The following is a 26,248-nucleotide window of genomic DNA, read 5'->3' on the forward strand; positions in this document are numbered from 1 at the left end:
AACAGTCATTTTTACAATAAAGGCTTTTGGTTTTAATACAAATTACATTTGAAAATATACACATGATTAAGTCTGATGATGGAGATCACATTCATTTACAACAACAACAATGACAACAACAGCTCATACAGTCTCGGGCACGTCAGGTGTGTTCGGTTTAACCTGAGAGATGATCTGTGTCTGAAAACCATTATCATGCAAGACCATGACATTATAATAATGTTTTCTTTCTGATTAGGCACAAACAGTGATTCTGCTAGTGTTGCACTGCGACTGCACTTTGGATGAAAACATTTGTTAATGAAGCAGGATACATTTTCTTTCTTTAAAGTCCAGCTGAAATCACATTTAGTCATCCCTTATGTAGTTAGAAATAATGTCAAGGTGTCTTTTTAAATGTATTGTTAATAGCTTTTTATTATTAAAAGAAAGAAAAAAGGTCTTTGGGGTAAAAGCCATTTGAGCTATGGACAATGTCCAGAGAATCAGGATCTGGAGTCGCCCTTTCACATTTATAGCACACATCAGGAGATTGTCCGTGTCAGACGTGTTCTCACAGACTGGAAATACTCCGTTTGGTTTAAGCGTAGCGTGGCGCCTGGGTAGAGCGTGCAGGAGGCAGGACAGGACGCAAAAAAAGTATGATGTGCTTGTAATTCAGTGTTGTTAAGCAGAAAGATGACAGCTTTTATTTTACGAGAAATCACAGGAAGTCCTCTCTCCCATTAGCAGCTCCCAATGCAGCTTAACTGTGTTTATCCAGTGCCAGCTGCATGATAGAAACATCATCAACACGCCCACTTGCAAGCTGTGAATTCTCTGGAAAATCTGAGCTCCAACATGTAATGTCTGGATAACTTCAGGGTTGTAGTGCATATGTGAAAGGGGTAAACAAACTGCTGTAGCTACAAGTCATGGACAGACAGCGTGTTGCTAGCAGGGATTTTAAAGGGCAACGACCAAACCAGCATCTAATGGGTCCGAAGTGACATTTGCAGATATGTTTACATGCTGTTTGATGTGCTGAAGCTGAGCAACTAATAAGCTATCTAGCTGCTAACTGATGTTAGCGGTGAATGTTTGTTTGGTGGCTCGTTCAACAAGCTGCAGGACAAGAATAAGTTAGATAAGGAGGAGACTTTAGCGGGAAAGCTAATGTGGGTTGTTGTTCAGAGTCTGTGGCTCTTGTGTAGCAGGATGCAATCAGGCTCAGTGTGACTGTCTGCTTTGACAGATAACTAACTATAAATTTCTTCCTTTTGATTTCAGATTTTTTTTCCTAAAGGAGAACACAGCACAAGTGATTTACAGAGAGATATGTTGCCATAGCAGACAAAAAAATGCAGTGTAATTTCAGTTGGACTTTAAAAACACATTATCATCAAGCTAAAAAAAACCCCAAACCCTCTGGAAACTAGATTTTCCCTTTTTAAGATGCTTTAGAGTAAAAAAAATTAACATTGTCTGACAGTATCATATACTGTATATTCTTGCTGCAACTCTTTATTTTTGTTATGGCTGCATCATTCCATCAAATGGAAATATTCTATGCATCTTGTGCATCATTTAAACACATTTTCCCAAATTTCAGCATGATATGTTTGATAACTTTGGAAACTTCCAGATCCCTATTAAGTATTTTTTGTCTCAGCTGGGTTGAGCAAAGTTTGGACAGACAACATAAATTTGGAGTGAATCTGGCATGAGATAAAACATTCAGGAGATAAAATATTTCCTTATTTTTTGCAAACTGGTTGCAGTATAGAGCTCCACCTGCAACACCATGTGTCTTGAGGGTTGGCTGCCTGGTTAATGAACAACCAAAACTGCTGAACTTCCCTCTGCCGGGCTGTTTTCACCTGAAGACATCAAGACAGCAAACAGATATCAAATCAAAATCTGGGTTTATCTGCAACAAAAGTCTGATGGGAGAAAAAGTATTGTTGCCAGTGACATTTTCTCAAATTTTCAACGAGCTGTAGCTTTAAGAGGGCGGACAGGAAGGTGGCACGAGGCAGGATGCAAAAGTTTTTCAGTCTTTGGGGGAGAATTTTCAGTCCAGTCCCCCGACATCAGCATCCAATAAAACACTGTCCTTTGTCCTCGGCCTCAGTACTCCTCTTTGATGTTCAAAGGCAGAGAGGAAGGAGACACCAGCCCGTTGCTGCTGCTGCTGCTCGTCACCATAGCGACGTTGCTGCTGCTGCCGTTTCCGTGGAGGCCGCCTCCTCCGCTGCCGTTGCTGCCGTTGGAAGGGGTTGGCGTGGTCGTGGAGGAGGCCGGCTGCTGGAGCTTCTTCTTGTTGATCTTACGCTCCTTGGCCCGGCGGTTCTGGAACCAGATCTTCACCTGGAGCAGAGGAAGATTTAGGGTTTACATGAAGTCTAACATGTTTTTACAGTAACCAGATATCTGCATGATTCAGGAAAACATTTAAATATTTCAAAAGGATCACATTAGCGTTTTTGCTTGTTTTTTGGGCTGCAACTAACGATTATTTTCTTGATTAATCAATTCATTGTTTGGTCCATAAAATGGCAGAAAATGGTGAAAAATGTTGATCACCATTCCCCAAAGACCAAAGATATTCAGTTTACTGTCACAGAGAACTAAAGAAACCAGAAAATATTCAGATTTGAGAAGATTATCAAAATAGTTGGCGATTAATTAATAGTTGGCAACTATATCATTACAGCTTTACTCAGGAGGTCTTGTTTTAGCCCATTTGCTGTATATAAATATCATTGCTTGTCAATTAAAGTCTTGTTGGAGGAGTTGAAGCTGAGATTCAATGTAAAAACACAAGAACAAGAGTCTACAGCCATGCTAGCTGCCATGCTAGCTGTACTTAGACATTGCAGTGCTTTGAGCTAAATGCTAACGTCAACACGACAATGCTAACATGTCGATGTTTAGCTGGTATAAAGTTTACCATGTTCAGGACAGTCCCGCTGCCAGAAATACTCTCTAGAACACCAAATGCGGATACATCCGCCACTGAAAATAGTCCCCAACAAAAGCACTATTTCCCCTTGTTTGAAAATGTTTTTAAAAACTACAGTGAGCAGGAAATTACTGATCCTTTTGTAAAGATGGAAAATATATATGTGAGGTGTTTTTAAAGATTTATATCATCAGTAGGAACCAATGGGCTTGGAGCTGAGAGCCACAGACTGAGCAGGGAAGTCAGAATGTATTGAGAGATGGACTGAAACGTTGTTGGTTTGAGTCTTTTCATCAGAGTTTTAGGAAATAACTGATCCTTTTGTAAAAATGGAAAATATATATGTATATATATATATATAAGAAAAATACAGAGTGTATCATCAGGCTAATCCTTTAGCATCTGTTGATGTTGGTCTTATAAATTTAATCAGATCAGTGACCACAGAGGTTGAGCTTGAAAATGCACAAATATGACTATGCATTGGCACATACTGAAGTTAAATCGTGTAGAAACTGAAAGTAATTCTTGATGAATGTAACTTTTCACCGTAATTAAAATTTTCTCTCTAAACTGGAGTCACTGTTGACGGCGTTTGTGCTCGTGAGGACGTCTCGACACAAAAGTTGTTATAAATGAGTAAAAAAAGGAAAAAAACCTCTGCTTCCGGGAGCTCAGTTTGAACTGAGGTAACTGAATGCAAAATTGCTATCAAAGGTTAAATACAATAATAATCACATCCAGTTTTATGTCTCTACATTGAATCTCAAACCTGCAATTTCAGATTCATATAAGATCCAATAAAAGTGCAGTAAAATTATTTCAGCAGTCACAATCAATAAAAAGGTTTTATTTTAGCTACAATCTGGCAGGTGTGTGTGTGTTGGTGTACCTGTCTCTCTGATAGGCAGAGCGCCGTGGCGAGCTCCGCCTTCCTCCTGATGGTGATGTACTTGCTATAGTGAAACTCTTTCTCCAGCTCCAGGCGCTGGTGGTCGGTGTAAACCACACGGTACTTGTCTTTAGTCCGCGTCTTTCCGTCTGTAAAACACAGAAAATTAAACAGGTTAACGAAAAAACTGTGAAAAGTTTTGTATAAAGTCTTCTGTGTCTCTGGAGGAGCTTTGTCTAGTCTGTGAAAACGACCCTGATGATGTCATAGTGATGTCATCAACGTTATGTCATGGGTTTGCACAATTATAATAGAAATCCTGTGTTACAAAATGGAGGTGTGGATTTTGAAAGATGTGGGTGTTTACGAGGCAGGGAGGGTCTAATGAAGATACACTGTCCAGTTGCATTATGGGAAATGTAGGATTCCATGTTTTTGGAGTTTTACCCATACTAGAGATTAAAAGTCATTATGTCTTGACCTCTGCTGCTTCAGTTTTGACTGTTCTTTTAAAATAATGTTTCTTCCAAGTCCCCATAAACCACTGGAGAACCTTTTTAATATTTCTGCCTCGGTATAATGAAAATAATTGATGTCTTACACAATGTTCAAATTAAAAACACCTTTCCCTGCTTCCTGTTTCCGCTCCCATTCATTGAAGCAGATAAACATGTTTATGTTTTTTCCACGGGCGTAATACAGAGCTGGACACGATGCAATGAGTCAGCCTTGTTGAGAATTTGACCCAGTGGTCAACTGCGGTACTGCAACTAGAAAAACATTTTCCTCAACTGTAAAACTTTACCAGAGTCAAGAAAATGTAATGATGCAATAAAAACTGGGGTTTAAGCTAACAGGTCAGAGGTAAAAGGTCCTGTAAAAGTTCTTGTATTGTGGAGTAGCTAGTTAGCAATAAAAGATGTGATGCAGACTGTTGTTTCACTCTGACATGATGGTGTTTAAATGTTTACTACAGAAAAACATTCTTTGCAAACAATGTCTGTGTTTTCAAACAGTGTGTTTTACTTTCACATGAGAAAATGATTTGAGGATGAGGACTGACAGATGAGTTTGGAAAAGTAATTTCAGGTAAACTTTCACTAATCCAATGCTAACGTTAGCTTAACTCTGAAATAGCGGTTAATAGCATCTGGGGCTGCTGTATCACCAGTCGTAACATTGCATTATTGTCACATAACCTGTAACCACACAAGATAATGTACATGCTAACGCTTGGCTTTGGAAGTAATGCAAGGTTACTACTGCTGGCGGTAAGCTAGTTAGCCAGACATGCTAACTTTGGTTTTTGATACACTATATACACCATCCCTCTAACTCTTCAGCTTGATGTATGCTGTTTCAACATGCTAAGAAATCCAAAGACTGACCAACCTGCCATGTCTTATTACGGTTGCTAGGCTATGTTTGTACAATAACTGTTTTTCATAAGTGTTCAATTACAGTCCGAACAACATGAAACTGGCACAAGCTCCATTTCACATTGATTTTTGCTGACTAACAGTCCACAACCCAAAGATCTTCAGTTTACTGTCACAGAGGACTTAAGAAACCAGAAAATATTCACATTTAAGAAACTGGAATCAGAATAAATATTGATTATCAAAAAAGTTGGCGTTTAATTTAATAGTTTGCAACTAATTAATAGTTGCAGCTGTAGGTCGGTGTCTTGCTCAGGGGTGACTGAAGAGGATCCAATATTGCTTTTTTTAGTCACCAATCATTTAATCAGATAATTTTGTGGCACACAGCAAGTCAGACGCTTCCATGTGTGGAACTACACAAAATCACACCGACTGTTATTATGTAAAAGTGTGAGTGAAGCGCATGGAGTCATAGTATTTTATATTATGTGTTATAAACCGCTCACATAAACTATCGTTGGTGCCCAAACAGACTGACTGAGCGGTGAGTTCTCACCTGTATTCAAATAGACGACCTGCCTCGGCTGGATTTGCATAACTGAGTCATTCATGGACTCAGTGTTCATGTGTCACTGATAGAACTCAACACTGTGAGAGGCTTTAGCTGGTAAAAATGAGTTGTACACGTTGAAATCAGACTATTAAACTTTATTTAACATACAAAGGTCAGCCACGTCTTTTGACCAAACTCAGAGCTTTGTTTTAAATACAGAACATTTTATTTTAAAATCAAAAAAATACCAAATATGTCAGACTAAATTTTGGGTAAATGTCTCTGAAATTATGCACAAGACATCTGAACTATTTCAAGGTGATATAAAGATACTTAATCAGGCCTACAAAGCTCTGATTGGTTGATTGTTTTCATTATATAATTAAAATCTGCACATGTGGCTCTATTGAAGAACATTGATATTAGAGCTGAGCAATATATTGATATTATATCATGATATGAGACTAGATGTTATATTAGATTTTGGATATCATAATTTCATGATATGGTTATAAACTGGTTTTAAAGGCTCCATTATAGAATAGTGATGTCATTTCCTGAACTAAACCAGCTGTTTTATTATTTATCTTTTACCCACTTAGTCATTATATCCACATTACTGATGATTATTTACCAAAAATGTCATTGTGTTAATATTTTATGAAAGCACCTCTAGTCATCTCTACAATATTATCGTAATATTGATATTGAGGTATTTGGTCAACAATATCATGATATTTGATTTTGTCCATATTACCCAGCCCTACTGCAAATGTTTTGATTATTTATTGATCTGCTGATTGTTTTCTAATCCAGAAAAGTCTAAAACTAGAGCTCGAAGAAGCCAGATTTCACTGCCTTCAGTGTTTCTGTCGGCTGTGTTGTTGTGCTGGTGACAATAAAATCTCTTGAATCTGAAAAGATGTTCAAGCAGAAACATTTGAGAAGCTGGAATCAAAGAATAGTTTGTATTTTTTGTTTGAAAAATGACTCAAAACAGTAAAAAATAAATACATTTTCTGTTCATCAACTGATCAATTCATAATTTTGGCTTTAAATGATCCTTCAACACCCTGAATTACTTACAGTTACGTCTTTTTTTTGGTTTTTAACATTAAGTAGCAACGTTGTTTTAAAAATTATTTGTACTATTTGTATTATTTGTAATTATTTGTACTGTACATGATGATTCTGATGTAGAGACGATCAAAAACTGATGTGATTATGTTTTCTAACTTTGTCTCAAAAGCCTGGAAAAGAAAATAAGATGAATATTTTAATTAGAGATTATTCTGATTTCTCCAGTACCTTACAGTATATGTTTTTTTTTCCAAAATTATGTTGATGATGGTCTGTTTTTGGATTTTCTCTGTTGTTTGGACACTTAAACGCAGCGCTGTGGTCCTGACTTAAATGAATGTCTGTTGTCTTGTAGACTCGTGGGCTGAGAAGAGTTATATACATGACACGATAATAAAAACTGAATTCATTCATATTTCTTTCTACAATATCTGCACATGGCAGCAGGTTCAAGTCAGGAAAAGATACAGTTAAAAACCCTCCAACATTTACAGTGTGACTGTGACGGGACGTGAACTCTGGTCTCCTTCAACTACTTCCTGTATTAAAGAAGTGAACTGAGCGTCGGCACAGGACAAACATTTTGCACTATGAATTATTCTAATGTGAACGTATAAAGATACTGACCCGTCACATGAGAACTGTCACCAACACTGCCTATAAGTTTGTTGTAATTGAACTATTAATAAAATGTCACCATGGCAACAAAAACACTCACCAATGCTGACAATATATCTATCTGTGAAAGAAAGAAAGAAAGACAGCAGTAAGTGAGTTTCCATCCACCTGTTTTTTATGCATATTAATTTAATTTTAATGCATAAAAAATCCTGAGTGAAAACACCAGAAATTACAGACTTGAGTGAACATGAATCATGTGACTTAAACGCCGCCGAAGAGCTGAAAACATCAGATCTGAGGAGACTGTAACCTTCCTCACATCGATACGTGAAACTAACAGAAACGTCATATTTCCATCACGCATTTCGGTCGTTTAATGACGTCATCTTGTTGCGTCTTCTTCTTCTTCTGCGACGGTTTAACGGCACCGATTAGAGAATTAGCTCCACCTGCTAATATTCACACAACAGCAGTGGATGGAAACAAATGTACGCTACGTTTTCTTCTGACTGTTTTCTGGAAATTGGATGGAAACTTGACTATTGGGAAGTTAAACTACACACACACACACACACACACACACACACACATGTTAATTAAAAGGCCTTCAGCTCTCTTTAACACGCTCTGATTCAATATTAACACTAAACACACAACATTTAAATAAGTGACGTCTCTTCTTCTTCTTCAAACACACACTCAGGTGTCCGTCTGGCCTCCTGTAATCGGTCACCGGGGGCAAATTAAAGCTCAAACATTTTAGTTTCGGGGGGGAACATCTGTCTGAACTGTCGAGTTTCTGCTTCATTTGCCAGAAGCTTAAAAAAAAACCAACAGTTTGACTCTCCATCGGCAGGTAAAGAGCCGAGAGAGCCGAGACGCTAATGAAGGAGCGTAAATCAAAAAAGGCTCTTCACTCTGTCCCTGCAGAGAGAGAGAGAGAGAGAGAGAGAGAGAGGTTTACTCTGCACATTCACAGTTTTATATATCAGCTTCAGTTCCACACTACACGCTATTTCAGTGGTTTAGAGAAATATTTTGTTTGTTTGTTATACTTTTGAACTTTGGACAGAGTCGGGTTAGCAGTTTCCCTTCTGCTCCAGTCTTCATGCTAAGCTAAGCTAAGCTAACCACACCCTGACTCATGCTGCGTACTTAACGCTCATCTCAACCTTCACAAAGAAAACAAATACTCACATTTTACATATTAAAACAAAGCAATGTGTAGTTGTGACTCATCATCAGTGCAGAAAATAGAAATACTGAGGTCAAAAGTCTCACAGTAGCCTCCCAAAAAAGTGCCAGATTTGCTGATGTAAAATTCTCTTCATTACTTTCTTCACTAATTTAAATGTTAAAATATTTTTTCTGCAAAGTCTCAGTATAATAGTTCCCCACAAGACCAGCAAAACATCTCTGATGACATTTTTACAGAATATTTATGGCCGAAATCATCAAATTTAAGAATTTACACCCTAAAAAGAATGTAAACTTCAACCTGGATGGTGAAAGAAGCTCCGTAGATCTATTCTGTATTCTTCATACTGTCAACAAATTTCATGAAAAGACCAAAACCAACAACGTGTTAATCCGTCTCTTAATACTGTCTGACTTTCCACACAACCTTCAAATGATATCTCACACATATTTAATTTCATGTGTAACAGCTGGTGACTGTAATTTTTAACAAACAAACAGGAGGAAATAGTGTATTTGTTGTAAGGCTGCAACCAATGATTATTAGTCTATAAAATATCATACAAATGTGAAAAAATGCCAATTAATCATCTCACGACCCCTCAGATTTATCTGCTGACCCTTTGGAGGGGCCCCGACCCCTAGGTTGGGAACCACTGGACTAAACTAGCTAACTGTATATAAAGTAGTGTAAACTAGCTCCACCTCCAGCAGCTACAACAGTAACATGCTGCTCTAACACTGATGCTTCACTATTAATAATCTAATGATGTCATATATAATAATATATCAGTCAGAGGGACCAAACCACTACTTTTACTGCAATACTTTAACTACATCAAGCTCATAATACTTATGTACTTTTACTGCAATACTTTAACTACATCAAGCTCATAATACTTATGTACTTTTACTGCAATACTTTAACTACATCAAGCTCATAATACTTATGTACTTTTACTGCAATACTTTAACTACATCAAGCTCATAATACTTATGTACTTTTACTGCAATACTTTAACTACATCAAGCTCATAATACTTATGTACTTTTACTGTAGTTGTACTTGTAATGGAGTATTTTTGCTAAATTGGTAATTTTACGGAAGTAAATGATCTGCTGCACCTTGTGGGACAAATGCAGGTGAAGCTCGAAAAGGTCGTCAGATACAACCCCTCCCTCCTCACACACACACACACACACACACACACACACACACACACACACACACACACACACACACACACACACACACATCTTCACACTTCAAAGTGGGAACTGTCTTGTAAGTTCTTGTCTTCTCCGCCCAGAGACAAGCAGGAGGACAAAGGCCGATCTCAGCCGCCCGGAGTCACATCCAGCGGGGACATTTACATCACAACGGCTCCGACCGGCTTCACACGTTTGATCCGCGACAGGACGGGACAGGACCCGGTGGGACATTTCACCCGCCAACCAGGGAAACCCCCCCCCCAAAAGATTGTCAGCTATGCCAACCATATTTTTTACGTTTCACCTAGCCTATTGATTTTGAATTCCCTGATGGAGTTTCAATGTGTGGATGATCGATTTCTATCATATATGAAGTAGCCGATTTGATTAATTTAACACGAATCACAAAGTCGATGCTCAAACCCTCGATTTAAGTAAAGAAAAACGCCCCAAAAATCAACGTTGAAGGGGAAAAATAACGGCAATAACTCACCAAACACTCATAAAATGACTTAAAATGTAATAGTGCTGAATTTACTGAAGTAAATCAAAGCTTTTAAAGCCAAACTGAGGAAATTTCCAAACTTACACACATCTGTCATTCAAACTTTATTATTATTATTATTTTTTATCATCATCATCATCATTATTATTATTATTATTATTATTATTATTATTATTATTATTATTATTATTATTATTATTATTATTATTATATACATTTGCATTGAATATAAATCGGCTATAATCTGGGCTACATGCACCTTAATTGATTTTAAAGATGCTTCATATCCACTTTAAAAATATTTAAACCAGATACATGAATCACTTTTTAAAAAAAAATATGACTTTCATATTGTCTGACAAAGTTTCCTGTTAATAAACTTCACTCCAAGCTCATTTTAAGACCGATTAATCGACTGTTAATTAATACAAATTATATTATGATGGGACTGAAAACAAGAATCGTGAGGCTGCAGGTTCACATCATTGATTACAATGTAAACGTGTCTGGTTCCTGTCGGGCAGCTGATAAAACATTTGAGTATCACTGTCTGTCATATCGGCCTCATATTAAAATGTTAAACAGTCTGTCAGCTGTGTGCCGGGAACAAAAGGAGACACTTGCACGATACAAATGTAAAACCTCAGAAATTAGTTTAAAAACGCAAAGTTACAATATGAAAAAAATATTCTAAATTACTGCGGAGGAACCATACAGGCTATGCGTAGAAATGTCCATACAGGAGACAAATATACAACTATTATAGATGCGTTGTCAATATATTATTAAGATTTTAAAATAGATCTATGTTAGGTAGGGTACCATCAAGATAAAAGGCCCCAATTAGGCTGCATACTGAAATACTGGAGATATATTGCAGAAATAATATCTTTTCGTAGCTAATTTAGGCGTTAGAGAACATAAATGATTTGTTAAATTCTTAAATATGACATTTAAAATGAAGCCAACAAGTGTCACCGCGGGTCTTACTTGGGTTGGAGGGCGGTGCGGAGGTGCGTCGTATCCAGTCGTAGGGGTTCCTCCTCTGCGGGGAGCCGGGGGACAGCTGCCCCGCCGACGCGTTGAGGGACGCGGGCAGCAGCGCTGGCGGCTGCCCGGCGAACTCCGGGGGGCTGAATCCCAGGGTGGGACCCACACCGCCGGGCACGGTGGAGGCCGCGGGAGGCCCCCCGGCTGCGGCGGCCGCGGCTGCCGCTGCAGCGGCGGCGGCACCGTAGTGATGCGACGACCAGTCATCCCGTGTGGGAGGAGGGGGAGGCGGGTAAGCCGGGCTCCAGCCACCGGCACCCGGTCCGCCTTGCTGCGCCGAGTGCGGGTCGTTGTTGATGCCGTGGTGGTGGTGGTGGTAGCTGAAGTCTGAGTACTGCGGCGGGCCGGGGACCGAGAAGTTCTGCTGGCTGAGGCTCAGGCCCGGGTGGCGGGTCACCGAGTTCTGGTGCGGGTACATGGCGGGGTCCTTATCCAGCAGGTAACTTACGTACATCTTTCCAGGTGAGGGGACTCCCTCAGCATACTGCGGATCCAGCCTGCCTCTCTCACCTGATCTCCAGGTAAAATGAGCGTCAGTGTGTCTGCTCTCTGTCTACCTGTCCACACCTCCACCTGTCCTCTCTCTCTCTCTCTCTCTCTCTCTCTCTCTGCGGTCTCTCCATCAGCTGCCCGTTAAAAGCTGCTGCAGTCACATGGCCACTTTTATTGCTCTTATCTCACTCCCTCCCTCCCTCTCTCACCCTGCGTCTCTTCCCCTCTGCCTCTTCTTCTTCACCTCACCAATCATCCTCCTCTTCATCATCATCATCACCACCACGATGCCACCGTTTTGCAACACGAACCAAATGATTTTTATCCACTAAATTAAACCAAAAATAAAAAAAAGTAGACTCCAGGTCACCATGCGGTTACCCCCCCCCCCCCCCCCCCCCCCCCCCATCCTCCCCCCTCTCTCCCCGCCTGCAGTCTCTTCTCTATCGGCCTCCATTTGCATGACAGTCCGCTGCTGCATTTCAAAGGCTGCATCAAAGGAAAAGAGCCAAACTTACAAATGACGGTAAAAAAGGACTAACATGTCAGTCAGAGTGACGGCAGGTCTTCTTTCTTTCTTTCTTTCTTTCTTTCTTTCTTTCTTTCTTTCTTTCTTTCTTTCTTTTAACAACAGTTCACATCCTTCTTTATCAATATCAGACCTTTGGCTACGTGTTTAATAATAATAATTGTTTGTTCTTCATAAAGCAACAGGACGTGGCCTTAGAGTTGTTCATATATGTCATATAATGTTAATTTTAAGGGGAAATATTCCTGCAATAACTAACATTTTATGAATAGAAAATAATTGAACTCAGTCTGCTTTTGAAAGATGGGAAACAAACTGGAACCTTCAAAAAATATATGTATTTTAAGTTATTAATGATGATCTGCACTCACTCTCTTTTGAATTCCTTAACTAAGGCTGCAATTCAATGCAATCAAAGCATATAAATACATTTTAAATAACATTTTAAATCACATTTTAAATCTAGCCTTCAATCTGCCTGTTTTATACTTTAGACAAGTTTTAAAGCTCTTGAATTTATTCTTTTGGTTTCATAATTCAGATTTCAGCTCCAGCGTTAACACATAAGTTCCTCTATTTAGCATTTACAAGCAGTATAAATATAATGTTTATAAGATATTGTGCTTAATTAATCCCAACAAAATACAAAATCAATGAGGTAAAAGACACAAATGCAATTAAAGGCTAAATTATGTACAATAACTAAATAGACTCGCATATAAAAATAAGTTGAATAAATAAAAATAGTTTAGAGTTTTAACCGTAACTAGAATACATTATTTGCTGAGTATACAGCTGATATAAATGTTTATTAATGTATTTCTGTGGACACTCAGACGTGTTTGCTGCTGTATAAACAGATAATGAACGACAACATAGTAAAATACAGCTGTAATAATATAAAATATGTCTTCATAGGAGAAGTTATAACTGTTGAACATTAATAAACACATTATATCTGCTTATAACTACATTATATTGAGTTATAAACCATTTATTAACTGTTTATAGACCACATATTTTCTCACTATTTGATTTTAAATGAATAATTTATTCCCAGTTTTAATCTTTCAAAGGCAGACTGATAAAAATACACAGGTCTTACGGTCTGGTAAAAGTTTTTATCTCTATACCTGTGATTGATTAATGTCTCTACTGCACTTTTATTGCCTTTATTAATTTTAGATTATTATTGCTTCACTGTGTTTCTGCTCCGTTACTTTCAGTCAGTTTGTATTTTACTTCACTGCCTATTATCTTGTGTTTAAGGCTGCAACTAACAATCGTTTGAGTATCCAGTGTTGGATCACAGCAGCTGTCTCCATGTTGCTCCGCTCGGTTCAACGCTCTTTGCTCAAAGGTTCGATGCCGCAGGGATTTAAACCGACAACCTTCTCCTCCCTGCTCGAGCACTACGAGCAGGAATCCCCTCACTGCTGCCCTCCTGAAGAGGAATTATCTGTGTCTTTATGGATTTATGGGAGATTTATTGTTTTACACTGATGAGTATTTAGTTTAGTCTGCTGCCGTAAAAACACATAAAACCCACAATAATTCTCATCGCACACACGACTATTTGTGTTTTCAAGTGTTTGATAGATGTTATATTGATGTTACATAATATGAGCAGCTCATTAACAGTAGCATGCTTTTTAATTTCTATAATTATGTATATAAACAGTATGTATTGATGTATTGAAGTATTTTCAAAAATCATTTTGCTAAAAACGAGTAGTAAAATTTATGAAAAACAAAGTTTGTAACTTACAATCAAGAGTAAACTTATAATTTTTTATGTTTTTTACCTTCAATGAAGGGTGTCAGTTTTCATCTTTTAACAGCTTTTTATACATTTTTTAACTAGCAACTTAAAATGAAACTTTACATATTTTATTTCTAAGTTTTTTTTTATACCTTAATGAATCCAAGATGAAATAGTTTTAAAGTTAAAAACAACTGTATTTAATGTCAAGAAGAATCACAGATTTTACATTTACTTCAGAACATTAATATTTTTGTGAAACAGCAGATTATTTGTTTAATTTTGTCCCACATTAAAATAATTTAATTCAGTCAAATCTCAACTCAGTGTCAAGTATTATAATTTAAAAACTAATAAATAAAGTAACTTTATATTCAACATAGCATGAAACACATTTAAACAATTAATAATCATGTAATATTTCATGCTGCAGTTTCGGGGTGTAAAATGAAATTTTGACACTTGACAACATGCTTTTAATTTAAACTAATCCAAAGTAATAATTAGAGATATGTGTGTATTAATGAGAGTAATAAATGTAATATGTCTGACCTTTGACCTTCTTGAGGCTGAATGAACAGCAGCTACAGCAGCCGTGAGTCGGAGCTGCAAAGATCACAGAAACCAAAAGCAGACGAAGAAGAAGAGCGTAACCTCCGTTAGGTTTTACCGCTTCACACACCAGCTGAAGATCTTTAAATTAAAAGTGATGTCAAAACAAAAATTAAGTTATAAAATCACATACTGAAATGTTTAAAAAGCTTTTGAATGGGCTTGTTTATTTAACGTCAGAATAACAACATGAAAAACATTATAATTTGTCAAGTTTAATGTTAATTTTCTAACTTTTTATTGTATATACAAGTATATTTCATTTTATTAGGAACACCTGTGTGATCTAATGCAATCCATTACAACAGCTCTGCCATAAATTCTACTTTTAGGAAGCTTATACATTTTGAGTTTGTGTTGATTCTACTTTATGTGTATTAATGAGGTCGTAGTTGGTGCTGATGGTGTACCGGAGTGCATTATATTGAAAAGTGTTCCTAATATTTTGTCCACTCCATTAGCATACTTGAGGACTGCAAAATATTAGGAACACTTTTCAGTATTTAATTAATAATTGTATTAGATTACACAGGTGTAACCTGATAAAGTGTCCAGTGAGTATGTGTGTGTAATTTCAAAAGTTTTATACACATAATTTGAGAATTTCAGAGGTTAATATTTTTAAAACTTTTTTTTAAATTTGTACAATATTCTATTATCTTTTAGTTTTTGCTTTTTTTTGTTTTCTTTCCTCCTTTTGTTTTTGTTTGCAGATTAAAACATTAAAACATAACAACAACACTGAAAGTATGAAAACTCTATGTAGTAAAATAATGAATGAAAGGAGAAAAAAACATTATTATAGTATTGTATTTTCTAATAATGCACATTATAATTAGTTATACATAACTTTTATTTTAATAATTTAAAAAAAGCATTAATAAGCTTCAATTTAAGTGTGTAAGTGTTGTTTGTTACACACCCAGCAGTCAGATATGTAGGAAAAAAGAAATCATGCAAAAGACAATTTTGAATTCCTCCAGACTGTCAGCCAATTAACAAACACCTTACAACCGATAAAACAAAAACATCCTTTATACGAGACAATCAGTGCATCTTAATATCCATACACACTGAAAATCACTTGGTTAAAATTTAACCCTGTTTGGGTCGATACAGCATCAACACAACTTGAACTTTAACAAGCTTTAGTTAAAAACTGTCACAAATGTTTTGCTTCTTGTACAAAACAATGTGCATATGACATTCAAAAGATAGTTATTAATAATCAATAACAAACTGTGACACATAAGTTTAAAAAGAGAAGAGTCCCAACTCAACAGTTAAATAAAGAATAACAATCAAACTGGCTTAAAAAACCCAGTTTTTAGTGTTTAGAAATTTTTTTTTTATAATGAACAGAATTCAAACATTGTGATGCATTAATAAACCAACATATTGCTATTAATTCATACAGGCTAATAGTGTATAATTATTAGTATAAATATAATAATTTGTACCAGTGGCCTTAACTGTCTACATTTCATCTCATGGTCTTCTAATTAATGCAAATAATCTTGCTTTTATTTTGACAAGCTTACATTATTTATATCTAGTTGACATTGTGGGTAGATTAGTACTTTGTATTATGTGTCCTGTGTGTTTTTTGCTTTGTTCTGTTTGTTATTGTGCTGTTATATATTTTAATTGTAATGGACTGCAGATGAAAATTAGCTATAAACTAACTCTGGTGCATCCAATGGTAACATTTATGTTTAACACTGTACATGGTCCTAATCAATAAATAAGACAAAAGTACGCAGCAAAACAGGTTAAAAGTCTCTGACCCAGATCTTGTTTGAACATATGAGTCTGATAACTGAACCTGACGCCTGTTAACAGTCGGCTCCTTCTTCTCATTGTCTTCTTAGAGTTTATTGTACATTAATATTCAGCATTTTTATTAGACACATTCAAATATTCACTACGTGAGTTATCAAATGCAAAAGCTGGATCCTGTTCACAATGACCTGACTGTGAAAAACCCTGAAGTATCCTGGCACGTAAACACAACATCCAAATAATAATAACTTTATTTTACTGCAGTAAAACTACAGCAGTTAATGATTGTTCACAGAGACGGCAGATCCACATAATCAGGTAATCTTTCTTTCTTTTCCTTTATTCAACAAGACAAAAGTCTCACTGAGATAAAAAAAATCTCTCTTTAAGAGAGACTTGGCCAAAAAGCAGCATAAGAACAGTATTATGACAATAAATTAAGAACATTATATTATAAACAGGCAAAGACACATCAGACATTACAACAGAACATAAATATTATCCAGATAAAGTGCATGTGCAGGTATGAAGGCTCTAAACTGTCAAAAATAAAGTAAATAATAAAAAAAAGACAGATTAGAATCAGCTCTTATGCATTTAATATACAATATAAACCATAAACTAAAGTAATTATATGGTGCCTTGGCGTTTCTGAGCTTTAGCAAAGAAACAAACGGGAAAAAGAAGAGAATAAAAGAAGAACAATGAAGAAGGACAGAGCGAGGAATAACAGAAGAATAGAAACGAACATTTCTAAAGAAGAGATAAGGAGGGTTGTGTGTGAACTGGGTGTCCATCTTGTTTCTGTTTCCCTCTGTCACCTGTCTTCAGGTAAACCATTAACCAGCAAATGGCCATAAAAGTCCACTTTATGGAAAGTTTCATGATGGCGGCAGGTCGTAAAGACTGAAGCCTTTTATGGCCTCGCTGGCTGTTGTTGCTCACCTTGACACAGTTTGTATGTGAGCAAAATGTCGGCGAGGGCCGAGTTTAACCCCAAAAACTTCAAACACAAGCTGCTCCTCCTCTTCTGTTAGCTTAGCTTAGATGTAGCTAGCTAGTTAAGATGCAGCACTTTGTCAAGAAAGCAAAGCAAAGAATCACTGCCCACATTTATGTGTTTTTTTTAGAGATTCAAATATGTCTGTTGTGCCCTTTGATGTCGGTGTTCCTGGATTAAAAAACAACAGCTAGCTACCTCGCTACATCCACAAGAAACGACAACAGAAAAATGGCAACAAGTCAAGAGGAAATGGATGCATCTCTACAGGTTGATGTTAGTCGACCTACAAAAATAACAACTGGTGGAAAGTAACTAAGCACATTTACTCAAGTGCTTATGTACAATTTTGAGATGGAAGATTTGACACAACGGATAATATAACAAGCTTTTAAAATACAACACATTGTTAAAGATGAAACCAGTGGTTTCCAACCTTTTTGGCTTTTGACGTCTTACAAAAAGCAGTGTGTAGTCGGGGTCACATTTCACATGTCTATGAGTTGTTAACAGCTCCACCAAATAGTGATTTTTCCCTCTAAACTTCTCACATGCTTTCATTTCAATAAATGTTCAAATGATCCAATATTTCAGCAAAAATCAAAGATTAGAGAAAAAGTCCAAAAACTGAAAACAGATTTGTGTATCAGAACTTTGTTTTTTCTTCTTTCCTCTCCCATTAATCATCTCACCACCCCTCAGATTTATCTACTGACCCTTTGGAGGGGCCTGACCCCTAGGTTGGGAACCACTGGACTAAACTAGCTAACTGTATATAAAGTAGTGTAAACTAGCTCCACCTCCAGCAGCTACAACAGTAACATGCTGCTCTAACACTGATGCTTCACTATTAATAATCTAATGATGTCATATATAATAATATATCAGTCAGAGGGACCAAACCACTACTTTTACTGCAATACTTTAACTACATCAAGCTCATAATACTTATGTACTTTTACTGCAATACTTTAACTACATCAAGCTCATAATACTTATGTACTTTTACTGCAATACTTTAACTACATCAAGCTCATAATACCTATGTACTTTTACTGCAATACTTTAACTACATCAAGCTCATAATACTTATGTACTTTTACTGCAATACTTTAACTACATCAAGCTCATAATACTTATGTACTTTTACTGCAATACTTTAACTACATCAAGCTCATAATACTTATGTACTTGTACTGCAATACTTTAACTACATCAAGCTCATAATACTTATGTACTTTTACTGCAATACTTTAACTACATCAAGCTCATAATACTTATGTACTTTTACTGTAGTAGTGTAGTGTATCTATCTTCTTCCACTGCTGGAAGTTGGTCACTGACTCTTGGTCCGCAAGTCATGAAAGACGTTGAACTCTGCTTAGTCAGGATCTAAAGTGTAGTCTGACATGTCTCTCGGTGAAGTCAGGACAAGAATTTATGACTTTATGATTGCATAATGTGACACTGTGATCATGTCGGGTCCATCCCAATACTCACAGGTGTGTTTTAAGATAGTGATGAATAGTATCAGAGCTCAGTGGGACACATTTGAATAACAAGCTTTGTACAAATGGATCAACAAAGCTCAGATGCTTTGTTTGTTTTTATTTTATTTACACAAGACGTGGATGGTAGATTTTATAGAGCAATACAGACCTTGTATAGTTGCCCTGTTGCCTGTGTTGAGATCAATGATATGTTTACTGACTGGTTTGATACACCTTTTGGAGTAAAACAAGGTGATATACTTTCCCCAACTCTTATTGCATTATTTGTGAATGACTTAGCCCTACAGATTAAAGTGACATTAAATTGGGTATTTTATTATATGCAGATGATATAATTTTATTGGCTGAGTCTGAATCTGATTTACAGAATATGTTAAACATGGTTAGTTTGTGGTGTTCTAAATGGAGATCAGCAATAAACAAGAGTAAAACACAAATAATACATTTCAGAAAGAAAGGTATGGAAAGAAGTACACAAATACTTTTGGTTTGGTTCAGTCACCTTGGAGTATGTTAGTGTCTATAAATACTTGGGTTTCTTTTTTGATGAATTTATGACTTATGAGGCTGGAATTCGGCCCCTTGCTGGCTCAGCTGGGAGAGCTCTGGGATCAGTTATTAACAAATTGAAAGTAAGTAATGATCTTGGTTGTTGTACATATACCAAACTCTATGATGCATGTGTCTCCCCCGCATTGAATTATGCTGCAGGCATTTAAAAGAATCTAAAACTATAGACTCTATACAGAATAGAGCTATACGATGTTTTTTGGGGGTTCATAGATTTGCTCCGATTCCCGCAGTTCAAGGATGAATGGGCCGGGTACCAGGGTCTATACAACGAAAATGTGGAGGATAGGATAAATAAGAAAGTATTTATGTGGAGTAAATTATACAGTTCTCCAGTTAGAGGAGGTGGATGTGCTGTATATCTATAGGAATAACCTGTGCTGTAATGTTAATTCTATTAAAAATGAAATTTTACTGAAATTTGAAGAAAAATGGTTTTGTAAATGTTCTGTCAAAGACAAAATTAAGAACATATATACATATGAAACAGAATTTTGGCCCTGAATTATATGTAACATCTTGTTTATCTAGAAGCCAAAGATCTTTGATTGCACAGTTTAGAGCTGGTATTCTACATCTGGCCATTGAGATTTGCCATTTTCTATTGTACTGTACAAACTATGATGACTTAAGAGAGTTACTGTTTCATGAAATTGCTCGACTAAACCCTGAAATATTTTGGTGTTCAGATGAGCAAAAACTAGAATGGCTGTTTAATTTTGATGTATTTAAGTTTGCTAACTTTATCTCTAATTAGTGTTTACCTAGACTTGTCAGTAATATATGGCCTCTGACGGTAAATTAGAATATCTGTACTATTTAATGATGGTCTCTAGATCTGAAGGTGAAAGATTTTCTTTTTACAATATATATATTTTACTCTGTTCTTGGATTGTTGGAATTCATGGTGTCTTGTAAGCCCATGTGGGCATACAGTTGTATGCATGACACAATAATAAAAATGTCATTCATTCATTCTATTTTTTAACATCTCGCTATGCAGCAATCTCAAATGGACGATGAATGGTTTGAGGCTTTGCTTCTCTCCATGTAGACAGAAATAAAATTATAATCTAAATGATAAATGATTGTCCAAACAAATGTAATTCATATAAATATTACAAATCGAGTCAAACTATCAGGAAAGCGACTTCCTGCCTTTAATAACTGCTGACAAATAAACATCTGACATTTACAGAACAAATTATTATTCACAATCTATATATATATAATTATTCATGTACAGCAACACATACAGCATATTATAATGACATTTGGCTATTACAATATGATATTTAATATTTATACTGACAATGTCAGATATGTGATCTTATTCTCATCATTTTCCCTTTGAAGAGTTTGGATACTAAAGGACAAGTTCACAGTTTTTCAAGTCTGTCTTTAACCATCTGTGGAGGTTTGTTTGGACATGAATAATATTCATAATAATGTCATAAATTTAAAGATTCCCTCCAGACATTTTTTAAGATGTATATAAAAGACTCTACTTTGAATAATAATATGTGTCTGATACGTTTTTTCCACAAAACAATGGGTCTATTCTTCTTCTTGGGTCTATGAATACGCAAATATTTTTAATATTAATTATAATTATTAATTTTCCTGCTGGACACCAGACGTTTCCTCCTTCACTGTGAATTCCATCCTCAGTGTTTGTGCACTGGAGGCTTCAAGTCTCCACATCACACTTGCGTGAGCTGAATAATGGACCGTGATTGGTTCCAAACTAGTTATGATGTCACAAATCCTGCTCATAGGTTCACTCCTTAAACTCATATTTGCGGTGAGCAGAGAAAAACTTTCCTCTTACGGCAGATAAATGTAAAAACAGCCTTTCAGTGTCAAACTCTGCACAGTGAAGCTCAAACATACAGCTGAAGGAACAAGAAGAAAAACATATTTTTGACTGGAGGGAAACTTCTTCATGTCTATTGATTAAACAGCTTATAGACACACTATTGCCAACGACTGGACTGCTGTTACACAATAGACTTCAGTGAATTATGGGATACACTGAGCTTTGAAGCCACTTTGAAGCTGTGTAAGGAAAAGTGTCCTGTGTGTTGGGATACACTTTCCTACTAACATGCAGTTTTGTGCTCAAGATTGCAAATGTGGGTATTGGACCCTAAAATATGTGTAATTGATCCTGATATTAATTTGTCTCTCAATAGTCTGTCTGTGACTCTCAGTCCAAAGCCGAACGGTTCCAGATGAAGAGCTTTAAAACAGCTCACAAATATATAGTTTCATTAAAAAGCCTCAGTAGCTGCTCACTGTAGTTTTGATCAAACAAACAGGAGGAAATAGTGCATGTACTGGGGACTATTTTCAGTGGCGGATGAATCCACATTTGGTGTTCTAGTTTTGCTGAAAGCTCTGACATGTTTGATTTGAACTAAATGCAACCCAGCAATGGTGTACAAATAACATGGGTTTACACTTTTAAAATACATGCAATATTTAACCTTTTTTAACCTTTTCATGTGTCATTTAACGCTGTTTGTTGGGTTTAGGCACAAAAACTACTCGGTCAGGGTTAGAGAAAGATCATGGGTTACGGTAAAACCGTCAAAAATGCCGGACGTGACGTAACAATTCTCCATTAAAATGTGTGACGATAAAAAATGTCCGGTTGTTGGTCTTGAACATTGCTCTCCTTTTTATCGAACCATCCACCCAACCTGCCTCCTCCTAATAAGCCAAAGATCACCTTATAGAATGAAAGAAAATCCCATAATATATGACTTATAAGGATTCGTGTATCACCTGCATGGAAAGTTGGACTTTGGCGCGTGCAGTGAACGCAGTAATCGCAGATTAAAGATTGAAGAGAACGAGCTGAATAAATGATATGAAAGTGACTGAAAAAGCAAACTAAGATGTGAGCCGTAGTCCATTATTCAAAGTAATCAAACTCAACTTTGAAAGCTACAGTGTTTCCATCTATTTATCTATATGAAGGGAACAGTGTCACTGTAGTTTTTAACAAACAAACAGGAGTAAATGGTGTATTTGTTGGGGGACTACTTTCAGCAGCGGATGAATCCATGTTCGGTGTTCTTGTATTTCCGGCAGCAGGACGGTTTGTGTTCATGGTGATGAAGCGTCACCCAGTGCCGCCATGTGGATCACTGACGAGTTTAATAACACTGAAGCTTATTTTATTATTATAAACATTTATTATTATTTGCAACAGATTGAGGATCAGCTGAATAACCTGTGCTGTAATGTTAATTCTATTAAAAATGAAATTTTACTGAAATTTGAAGAAAAATGGTTTTGTAAATGTTCTGTCAAAGACAAAATTAAGAACATATATACATATGAAACAGAATTTTGGCCCTGAATTATATGTAACATCTCGTTTATCTAGAAGCCAAAGATCTTTGATTGCACAGTTGAGAGCTGGTATTCTACATCTGGCCATTGAGATTTGCCATTTTCTATTGTACTGTACAAACTATGATGACTTAAGAGAGTTACTGTTTCATGAAATTGCTCGACTAAACCCTGAAATATTTTGGTGTTCAGATGAGCAAAAACTAGAATGGCTGTTTAATTTTGATGTATTTAAGTTTGCTAACTTTATCTCTAATTAGTGTTTACCTAGACTTGTCAGTAATATACGGTAAGCCTCTGACAGTAAATTAGAATATCTGTACTATTTAATGATGGTCTCTAGATCTGAAGGTGAAAGATTTTCTTTTTAAAATATATACGTTGTACTCTGGTCCTGGATTGTTGGAATCCACATTTGGTGTTCTAGTTTTGCTGAAAGCTCTGACATGTTTGATTTGAACTAAATGCAACCCAGCAATGGTGTACAAATAACATGGGTTTACACTTTTAAAATACATGCAATATTTAACCTTTTTTAACCTTTTCGTGTGTCATTTAACGCCGTTTGTTGGGTTTAGGCACAAAAACTACTCGGTCAGGGTTAGAGAAAGATCATGGTTAATGGTAAAACTGTCAAAAATGCCGGATGTGACGTAACAATTCTCCATTAAAATGCGTGATGATAAAAAATGTCCGGTTGGTGGTCTTGAACACTGCTCTCCTTTTTATCGAACCATCCACCCAACCTGCCTCCTCCTAATAAGCCAAAGATCACCTTATAGAATGAAAGAAAATCCCATAATATATGACTTCTTCTCTGGGAAGGATTCGTGTATCACCTGCATGGAAAGTTGGACTTTGGCGTGTGCAGTGAACGCAGTAATCGCAGATTAAAGATTGAAGAGAACAAGCTGAATAAATGATATGAAAGTGACTGAAAAATCAAACTAAGATGTGAGCCGTAGTTCATTATTCAAAGTAATCAAACTCAACTTTGAAAGCTACAGTGTTTCCATCTATTTATCTATATGAAGGGAACAGTGTCACTGTAGTTTTTAACAAACAAACAGGAGTAAATGGTGTATTTGTTGGGGACTACTTTCAGCAGCGGATGAATCCATGTTCAGTGTTCTTGTATTTCCGGCAGCAGGACGGTTTGTGTTCATGGTGATGAAGCGTCACCCAGTGCCGCCATGTGGATCACTGACGAGTTTAATAACACTGAAGCTTATTTTATTATTATAAACATTTATTATTATTTGCAACAGATTGAGGATCAGCTGATACAAAACATTTATAATTAACAGCAGAAAACATAAAGAACAAAATAATTACATTTCAAAAATATGCTATTAAGATGACAACAAATTATTTTCAGTGATAATTAATCCAATGATTTTTTAAAAATTTCATAATTAGTTATTTTAATTATAAAATCTCAGAAATGAGTAAAAATGAATCACTATACTGTATGTGTAGGTAGACCAGGTGACATATTCACAACAGTCAAACAACCAAAGATGTTCATATTTCAAAGAAAAAGCATCAAATTATTATAATTGATAAGCAGGAACCAGTGAATGTTTTGCATTTTTGCTTGAAAAAATAACTTTTTTTTTTCCTTTCTCAACTTTATTGAAAACAGTCAAATTAATAAAGCGGTTGCATATAAACAAGTATGAAGAAGAAAAAGAGGTAATAAAGTGCCAGAGAATTTAATTATAACATAATAAATAAAAAACTTGTAAAATTATTGTGGAAGAAACTTTTTACATTCAGTAGAAAACAAAATAATACACAGGAGGAGGAAAAAAAAAGATTAATAATCAAGTAACATTAGTCAATAATTTCATAGGTTTTTAAAATTGTTTTGGTCTTTGTTGCTTTTTATTTTGCAGTTTGACTGGAGAGACATAATAGAGCTGAATATCAGTTATAAATAAGATAAAGTTGGTTTCTATTGGTCCATTTAATTTTATGTATATAGAATTTGCCAAAAATTATAAATAGATGGATTAAAAAGCTTACATTCACACAGCAGTAGACAAAAACCTGTCTACTGCCATATGACACATCGATGACAGCGGAGTAACATGACCAAACAGGGAAGTCAGTTCTGTCTTATTTGCTGTTTATAGTTTGATATTTTGATGGCAGATTAATCGATGATTCACACTATTCTGAAGATTTTTAAAAAGTTATGATCATATGTAATATTGATAAATTAGATTTTATGTTTTATTTAGCGCTGCAGCGAACGATTAGTTTCATTATAGAATAATCTGCCAATTACTTCTTCAATTAATTGATTAATTGTTTTGTCTATAAATTGGCAGAAAATAGTAAAACATGACGGTTACAGTTTCTGTCTTCACGTGTTTTATTTTGTTCGACCAACAGTTTCAAATCCAACAATGTTCAGTTTCTAATCATATATGAGAAAGAAAATCATGAAATTCTCACATTTGAGAAGCTGAACAGCAAACATTTGGCATCACTGCTTAAAAAAATGACTAAACCAAACAATTAATTGATTATCAAAATAGTTGCTGATTAATTATCTGTCAGTTGAATAATCGATTAATCAGCTAATTGTTGCAGCTCTATTTGTTTTGCTGAATACTTTGAAAAAACGCTCATATTTACACCAAGTGAACTATAATTTACAACCATTTTAATAACACTATTATTGAATGATAATATTGAAAGATTATTTTAAACTAACAAAAGTGACATATTCAATTATAAGGATTTATATACAAATCAATAACAATATCATTAAACTACTACTGCTACTATTAATAATAATGAAGTTTATTGTGGCTCATTGTGGATTATTAATAAAACTATAAAACAGAATCAGTCCCTGTGTACGATCACAGAAAAGCAAATTTACTGTATTTACCATGTTTGTCACATTTCTGAAAGTCATCCTGCAGAGCTGGCAGGACGTTTAAGGTGAGAGCGCCACCTTCTGGTAAAAACCTGAAGTCAAAAGAACATTTGTAACATTTTCAACAAAGGTCATCGTATTAAAGGACAAGTTTTTCTTGCTGTAATCATTCCTCCTGTTCATACTGACCATTAGAAGATCCCTTCATAATGACCTTACAATGGAAGTGATGGAGGACAAAAAATGTATTTCAAAGTTTATCTGAAGGTAATATGAAGCTTCAGCGTCCAAATGAGTC

The 26,248-nt window shown here is 35.9% G+C and overlaps 1 protein-coding gene across 1 annotated transcript; it reads right to left on the reverse strand.

Moving 5' to 3' along the window:
* Positions 1–66: 66 nt before the first annotated feature.
* Positions 67–12,024, reverse strand: cdx1b (caudal type homeobox 1 b). Its single transcript, XM_042431447.1, has 3 exons — positions 11,377–12,024; positions 3,837–3,985; positions 67–2,349 (listed from the first exon to the last, which is right to left on the reverse strand). The coding sequence occupies exons 1-3, from the start codon at positions 11,888–11,890 to the stop codon at positions 2,110–2,112; spliced, it is 903 nt and encodes a 300-aa protein (XP_042287381.1). The 5' UTR covers positions 11,891–12,024; the 3' UTR covers positions 67–2,109.
* Positions 12,025–26,248: the final 14,224 nt, after the last annotated feature.

The sequence above is a fragment of the Thunnus maccoyii genome, chromosome 13, assembly GCF_910596095.1.
Source record: "Thunnus maccoyii chromosome 13, fThuMac1.1, whole genome shotgun sequence".
NCBI lineage: Eukaryota > Metazoa > Chordata > Actinopteri > Scombriformes > Scombridae > Thunnus > Thunnus maccoyii.

What these genes read in the sequence shown, in the direction of transcription:
- cdx1b (XM_042431447.1), bottom strand. Translation starts at nt 11,890, where the DNA reads ATGTACGTAAGTTACCTGCTGGATAAGGACCCCGCCATGTACCCGCAC. An exon ending in CGCACCGCCCTCCAACCCAA is followed by an intron (nt 3,986 to 11,376) that starts GTAAGACCCGCG and finishes TGTGTTTTACAG; the next exon opens with ACGGAAAGACGCGGACTAAA. An exon ending in TCTGCCTATCAGAGAGACAG is followed by an intron (nt 2,350 to 3,836) that starts GTACACCAACAC and finishes CCTCTGCTCCAG; the next exon opens with GTGAAGATCTGGTTCCAGAA.